The sequence below is a fragment of the Sinocyclocheilus grahami genome, unplaced genomic scaffold (genome assembly GCF_001515645.1).
Source record: "Sinocyclocheilus grahami isolate Dianchi unplaced genomic scaffold, SAMN03320097.WGS_v1.1 scaffold285.1, whole genome shotgun sequence".
NCBI classification, from domain to species: Eukaryota; Metazoa; Chordata; class Actinopteri; order Cypriniformes; family Cyprinidae; genus Sinocyclocheilus; species Sinocyclocheilus grahami.
Genome location: NW_015505464.1, coordinates 628862 through 637069, shown reverse-complemented (window position 1 = coordinate 637069; position 8208 = coordinate 628862). Strand labels below are relative to the sequence as shown.

The 8208-nt window shown below is 37.0% G+C and overlaps 1 protein-coding gene across 1 annotated transcript in view; it reads right to left on the bottom strand.

The window, feature by feature from the left end:
- cpne4a (copine IVa) overlaps window positions 1-8208 on the bottom strand; it is a 42166-nt gene that overhangs the window by 5352 nt on the left and 28606 nt on the right. The window contains exons 10-12 of the mRNA XM_016292478.1: window positions 7479-7612; window positions 6115-6169; window positions 2259-2310 (exon numbers count right to left, since the gene is read on the bottom strand). Of these exons, the coding sequence (XP_016147964.1) occupies window positions 2259-2310; window positions 6115-6169; window positions 7479-7612 (241 nt within the window). The remainder of the gene's footprint in view (window positions 1-2258; window positions 2311-6114; window positions 6170-7478; window positions 7613-8208) is intronic.

Genomic DNA, 8208 nt, shown 5'->3' with positions numbered 1-8208 from the left:
CGCTACATAAGATATATAATTTTTGTTGGATACCATGGAAAAAATAAGTGATAGAAATTGAATTAAATACACTAGCATTTAAATGTTTAGTGTTTAAAAGTTTAATTTCAATTTGAATAAATATTGAATAAAATCTTTATTTCAATAAGGATGCATTCAATTGACAAACAAATTAGGTATAAACATTTATAATGTTATAGAAAAAAATATATTATAAATATTTCTATATAAATAAACATTTCTATTTAAAATAAATGCTGTTCTCTGAACTTTTTTATTCATCAGATTCCTAAACAAAATGTATTACAGTTTCCACAAAATGAAAATTAATATTAAGCAGCACAACTGTTTTAACTGTCATAAAAATAAGAAATGTTTCTTGAGCAGCAAAGCAGCATATTAGAACGATTTCTGAAGGAAATCTGCATAGTTGCCCGAAACACCCCCTTTGCTTTGCCCCCTTGCTCTCAAAGATTATTTAATTTTAGTTTTGTTTTTGAATTTGGCCAGCGGTTATGAAAACATGAATGATAATTTCTTTTAATGCGGTGCGCTGTCGCCCTTTCTACGTAAAAATCAGTCAAATCATGTAATGTGAATGTTGTACACTGCTCGAGACTAAAAAAACCAGTTGAAAGCATACCGAGCCGTGGAAGAGACACTGTTTCTCAAGTGCTTTCCACGAGCGCAATTCGAGACGGAGTGAAACATGGACAAATGTGTTTCATTAATTCGTTCATAACCACTCATACCCCACTCCACTGCCTTCTACTTCTACTTCTGAAAAGCCATAATGGGCAAAGTTTGGTATGGCATCAGAATTAAGTCATGACCTCTTCCAGCAGGGTAGTACTAATCTCTTGATTGTGGCAAGATGTTTACACCCCACTGCTCAAAGGTTTACAGATGAGTAAAACTTTCAGAAGAAATGATTTTGGAAGAGTGAGAAGACTACAAATTGGCCTCTTTCATGGAAAGCAAACAACCGTGCTCTCAAGACGCCTCGCCACGGCTTGTCTACAATGGGTTGTCAATATCTGGAAAGTAAAAATGACTTATAATTGCACACCAATGTCATTCACACCATTCAAGCATACTGTGCGTCTCATCCAGGTTCATCGGAACCGCAAAACTGTCATGCTGGATTTTCCAGACAATACCAGGGCAGAAAGGTGCGCTCTCTGCTCGGGGTAGATTGGCTGGCATGTGTCCTGGTGGGGCTGCGAGCCATTTGCTATTCCTGGAAGAGACAGGCCTGGCTGCTTGATCAAAAGCTGAGTGGTCTGTGCCCATTCTGGGCGCCACCCTGGTGTGTCTGCGCTGATAGAGGTGGAACAGAAATAGCAAGGGAAATCAAGTGACACCAATACACTGGAGCGATGATCAATTTACCCTGCTTATGGCTGAAGACAGGGATGATGGGAAAGCTAAGCACTAAACACAAACTGAGAGCAAACTAAATACAAAATCCAATCATTTGCAACTTCTGACTTGACTTCCAAGCCAATGCCATCCCAAAGAGAGTTGGGTTACATTTGAATGCATAGATGGCTTGGCAGAGGCTTGCTCACAACAACAGAATTATCATTTATATTACTTTACTTTCCCATCAGTTTCTGTATTTCAAGCATTCATTGTTCTTATATTTTAATCTTTACTCTCTGATAGCAGCCACCCATTTAGAAGACATGAGTTTTTGCAGCACAGGGCGGTTAAATAAAAAGCAGAGTGCTAACAAATTTCAATAAAATATGTAAACATGTATCCTACAAAATTAAACAACGTCCTAAAACTCTGTACAAGAAGTTCTGATCTAATGCAAGGCACCACTATCATTTCACCAAGCCTTAAAACATCTTGTTTTTGTGATGATGTGATATTTTGTGCTAACGTGTCATTTTTACCTGCTGTCATGGCCCAGAAAGACTAATTACTGAGGAGGAGGAGGGTGTGACAACAACGTCATCCACGCTTCCCTCCTTCAGACATTCCCCTCAAGCCGTATATTTTATAGCAGCATTAAACATTAATGTATACACCTTTGTCAATAGCGTAGCTCTGTAATTCAGTTATGCATATATTGATCTCCTTTGTGTGAGGGGACTGTTTGACTTTGCCAATGATATGTTGAGGCTTTAAGTAGTTCAGTCCCAGTGGGCAAAGGTCGAATAGGGAAGTTAATGAATCTGCATTGAGGAGATCATTCAAGCTATATGGTCTGGAATAGATCAAATATTTGGATGAATGCACCATCATACCTGCACATTCTGGGTTGTCCTCGTTGAAGTTTACTGCAAAGTCATGTGAAACCTGGGGGAAAAAGAAAGAAAAAAATAAACAACCTTCTTAGGCTATTTGTGGCATGAATAATATACTCGGAGTATAATTCATGCCATATATTATGCAATTGTTCGTTCTTTGAATTTGATTGGCTGAGCAGCTTTTCAAGAGTTCTGATATATAGCCTAACAGCAGGGACTCTTCGCTAGATACTTTCCATCCAAAGTTGCGAATTTAATTATGCGCAGTTTTGGAATATCGCATAAAACATTTGCGAATAAAGCACAGTTTCCATCCGAGTCAGGAGAACAAAATCATCACTTTCTGATAAACTAGCACTAAATATCACTAATAAAAGTAGGAGAAGCAAGTTATCCCATTCAATTGTGCAAAGCCACATGACTTTTTTGATGTGCATGGAGGAATTTATTCAGCAAATCCATTTCCATCTCCCATTATTCGCATGAACTCTTTTTCACACAAGTCAAAAACCACCTCAAGTGAGCGTAAAAACTTTATTTATTTTTTTTGGCTTTTCCATCACTCGTTTTTGATACTGCAAAATGCGCATAAAAACAGGGTGAAGAAAACACAGCTACTGGTCAGGATTTTTTCAGTGACACTTTTGCAGGTTACACCGGTAGGTGTAAATCACAATCACAAATCACAGTTTTTTTTAATCACTCAAACAATTCAAAAACACTATTTCATTCAGGAGCTAAACACATGTCAGAGTCACTGAATTATTCACTCAACTGATTTGTTCAAAACGATGAGTCATTCGGGTGTGAATCACCATGTGATGGGAAGTCCAAATTAATTTCTGCAAAGTGATTCTTTTGGACTGTTCCTTTCAGTGAACTAGTTCAAAAAACGGTTCACCAGTTCTTTTTACAACAGCACGTAATTCTGACATCCCTACATCACTCAAACATATTATTAAAGCCATATGTAGACACATTTTTTGATTAATTAGGGGCCAAGCACCGAAGGTGCAATGGCACCTATTGTATCCGTTGACGTTCTTCTTCTTCCGCTCTGGAAGTCTATGGCAGCCCATAGAACCGCTTGCGGGAAAGTTTTGAAATTTGGCACACTCATAGAGCACAGTCTCAACATTAACCACAGCAAATTTGAAGTCTCTAACTAAAACTCTCTAGCGCCACCACTTGTCCAAACTTTCACTCATGTTTATGCTAATAACTTTTTAACTGTAAGGCACAAAAGGAAAATTCTATTTTTCCTCTGATTCCTTGGCTCATGCCGAGTCGAATGAACGGAGGTAATTCGTAAAGTTTAGTTTTTTGCTATTTTTAATTGTTTGTAAAACTTACTTTTTCAGACTCGTCCTAGACGGTTCGGCCGATTTTCACCAAAATTGGCTCAGATCATCTTCAGACCATGCTGGCAAAAAGTTATGGAATTCAAGTTGATTCGTGCAACCGTTCTTGAATAACGCGCGAACTAATTGGTGTGTGTTATAACAAGCATGACTTGAGGCTACATGCAGTGTTTCAGTGCAGTGCCACCTAGTGGTCAGGAGATATAAAAAAATGGCTATTTTTGCTTATAACTTTTGAATCACAAAACTGATCTCTTTAGATTCAGTGGAGCATGCCAAGCCAATTTTCCCATGTCAGCCATTTTGGGTGTCGGCCATTTTGAATTTTGTCATAATATGCAATATTTTATGAATGAATTGATGTATCGTTATGAAACTTGGTATGCATCTTCGACACCATGCCCTGATGGTACTCAAAAAGTTTGTGGCCAAAAGTTATAATGAAATTTCTGAAAATGCTAATAATTTTGCTTACATTAGCCTATTGTAATGAGACTGATATTGATAGATTCCTTGGATCATGCTGAGAACATCGATACCAATTTTGCCATAATTGGCTGAACTTCCTGTCCGCCATTTTGATTCATGTTGAAAATCTACTTTTTCGAACTCCTCCTAGACCGCGATTTTCACCAAATTTGACTCGGATCATCTTCATACCAAGCTGGCATAAAATTATGGATTTCGTGTCGATATACAAAGCGGTTTTCATTTAACACATCAACCAATTTGCTGGAAAGATGCCAAACTGCATCTGAGGCTGTATCTCTGCAAAGCTTTGACATATTTACTCCAAACTTTGTATGTGCCATTGTCACCTCACACTGACCAGGCAACATAATTTTGGTAACAGCACCACCTATTTGTCAAGAGTAATAAACCATTCATTAACAATTAATTATTAAATTTTCAAAAATGATAATAACTTATGCATTTTGATTTATGTTGAAACCCTACTTTTTCGAACTCCTCCTCAACCGTTTGTCCAATTTTCACCAAAATTTAGTCAAATCATCTTCAGACTGTGCTGACAAAAAGTTATGGATTTCGTGTTGATAGACAAAACCGTTTTCGTACAGTGCCACTTCAAATTTGAGGCATGATGCCAAAATGACTCTGAGGCTGTATCTCTGCAAAGCTTTGACATAATGACAACATACTTTGTGTGTGTCAATGTCACCTCACAAAGAACACACCGAAAGGATTTGATTACAGCGCCACCTGTAGGTCAAAAGTGATAAGCCATTTAATCATATTACTAGAGGTTGTATTTATGCCCCCATTTTTTATTTATTTTTCAGCCATTTCATTTACAATCATCCTAAAATTGCTTTAATTATTCATTGTTGCATTTGGTCTGATGCTCCATGCCATGCTTAGCTCCTCATTTTGCCTCTGGACTGCTTGGCCCCGTAATTGCTGCTTGCAGCTATACTTTATATTATGTTTATTGTCAGCAGTCTTACATTCATTCTCAATTGGTACTGTTGCTGTGATCGGTTTAGTGTAATGTTGACTCCAGAACTGTTGTAAGAATTGTTTGTACAAAATTATTAATTGCAAAAATCAATAATCAAAAACAGATATTATGGTTTTATGACCACATTACTCCCTTTTGAGTCAGAATATTGAGCACATTTGATCACTTCATTGATCGATTTGAGATGCAGTGTTTCAAACCATTCAGTCTGAATGGTTTCTACCGAATAGAACCGATTCAAAAGAATGATTTTTTAATTCGTTTGTACTGTGCGTTGCTCAAAGTGTTGATTCTGTGTTAACCTCATTCTGAACTTTTTTGGTTGGTGAAACCAAAAATAGACAATAACTGGCAATATTGTCTAAAATTACTCAGCATCTTGTTCACTGAACTCTTGTTCAATCTCGCAGTCGCGCTGTCTTGATTATAATTAGTCAGCTGCTGCATTCTGTAGTCAAATATATTTATATACTGATTGCTACATTGTATAATTGTCCCATATCTCAGTTACCATTTTGCTGTCTCTATCACATAATAAATGAATCAAACTTAAATCAGTATTTATTTGTTTGTTTGTTTGTTTGTTTGTTTATTTATGTGAAGTGAGTAGTCTTGAAATAAGAAGGATAAAGTACATTCAGCTGGTCAATATTGCTGGTCAATACCCCCTCCAGATTTATTCAAGACCCTTCGCTTCATGTTGTAAATAATCACATGATTTTCAATACAATTTGTTTGAATACTTTAAAGAGATTTTAAAAATAAGTCTGAAGTGAGGACTGTACATTCAGATATTTGATCCATCTAGTCAAAACTGTTGAAGCCTAAGATGAATACAAAATACTCTCAGCTCTACACAAAGGCACATTATCTATAAGAGAGAAATGAACCTGCTGACATCAGTTCATACATTACTCCAGCGGTAGCCTAATGAGAAGCATCTTTCACTCTTCATCCCAATAATGAAAAAATCCCATTGCACCCCCATCGCTATAATTGATAAAAAAGTTACCTTGAAGTCTGGAGGTATCCGAGCACCAAAGCCAAACGCCGGGAACATTTTGTCACTGCATGGAAACGAAAGTGGACAGGAGATTAAAGCTGGCAGGAATTGAGGATCTTGGGGATTACTTACCAAATTTCCCATCATGCTTTCCTGTCTCAGTGGCCCCTCATCACTGCTCATTTGTAATAGACACAGATTTGCCTAATTGTTATTGTTAGTGCCTGCCAAATTAGCAAGCGCTGTGATTTCAGATTTCATCCCAACCAAATGTCCTGATGGATGTGCATTCATCTCATTCTGGAGTGATGCCGGAGCTCGACATGGTGCTGGAAATTAGCTTTTTAATGACCTTTCAGAGAGCTGAAATAACAGCTCAGCTACAGTGGTAAAAATTGCTGGGATTTAGAATGTTATCCAAAAACTGCTTCGGGGTTTTTTAAATAATCACCAACTGTTAAAATGCAAAGGCCACAGGTCTAATAAAATTAGGTTTGAAAATAACAGGCTGTCTGTCAAAATGTAACTCCCACCTTGTTTTGCTGTCTTTAGCGTATGTTTAATTAAAACAGGCCTAGTCTGTGGATGACATATTCTACTGTTTTTACAACAAAATGGAGTAGCTATGTAAATTGGGATGAAAATAAAACTTTTTTTTTTTTCATAAATTCCTATTAACCACTCTCTATTTACTGTTTGAAGTGAAAAGCATTGTAAATTAAGTTTTCAATGTTGTGTCTTGGTGTAACCAACTACCTGTTTTTACCGTTTCAAGTTCAGGACATCACATTTCTTCATATTATATGTGTGCCTACAGCAGCAAGTCAGTCACTGACTTACCAGAAGGTGTTTTCTCCTAAAGAAACTAGTCTCAAACTGGCTTCCAAGGCACCATAACATCATGTATAAAAACAAATGTGTGACCTGCATATTGCTCTCTGTGCTCCAGGGCTTTCCGTTTAAAAAAAATAAAAAATCTGTCACTGTAGGTAAAACACACACCATCACATGAAATATATATATTTTTTCTTGTAAAAAATGTTCTTTGGTCAGAATACATGGCTACTTTTGAATGGCCATCAATGGTGAATGATGCATCCACATCTAAAAGGTTTTGGAACCATGCTAACCAGCCAAACCTTGACCCCTTGTTTCCTTCACATTTTTTATCTTTTAGACTGCCTACATATTACATAAATAATAAAACCCCAATGTTGGGACTCTACTTTACTCACTATACTGTCAAAATACTGCACACTCTGAGAAAGAGAACTGACTCGCATATGTGTGAACCCAAACAACTGGTGTATGAAAGAAAGTCGAGGACCTTGAGAGCTGAAGTTGGGATTTGATTGGCTGTTCAGCCAGCTCACCTGTCATAGTCTTGGCAAATCTCCCCCACTGCGACTAAAGCTTTCAGATACTCATTAGGCTGGTAGGGGTGGATGTAGTGTAATGAACAACTGTTTCTAGGATCCCCATTAGAGGCTGTGAAATCAATCGCTACCTGAAAAGACAAGCAGCAATCAAAGTAGTGCTTTCACACTAATTACTCAAAATGTATACACCATGTGGAGAATTGCTACAGAGCGCTGTCTCCTAACGGCATTGACAGAGAGTAAACAGATTGTATAGAGCTGTAAAATGCATGAGTTTATGTAGGCGTGGGACTATGCATGTACGTAGATAAAATATACCTGGCTTGTATAGTTATGACAAACATATTAACACAATATTCCCATTATATACCAAATGTCATGCACCAAAATTCAATAGTATGGACACACTTCACTGACTTTGTTTCTCATGATCATAAAACCCATGTCATCTTAAATAGTGTGTTCTCAAACCCTTTTTAGTAGGACCACTAATAAAATAAAATAAAAGCTGGACTATGTAACACTACAAATCAGGGGAAAATACCTATAGCTTATACCCAATGTCTTGAAATAGTCTCTATTACCAACTACATTTGATCAAAAGTTAAGGTTGACACAATCATATAATTCAATGGTTTAGACAATTAATTCAATGTTTGTGCTTTCTGTATATATATACGTGACCCTGTCTGTGAAATCCAGGCTAAAGTCTCAAAATCGAATT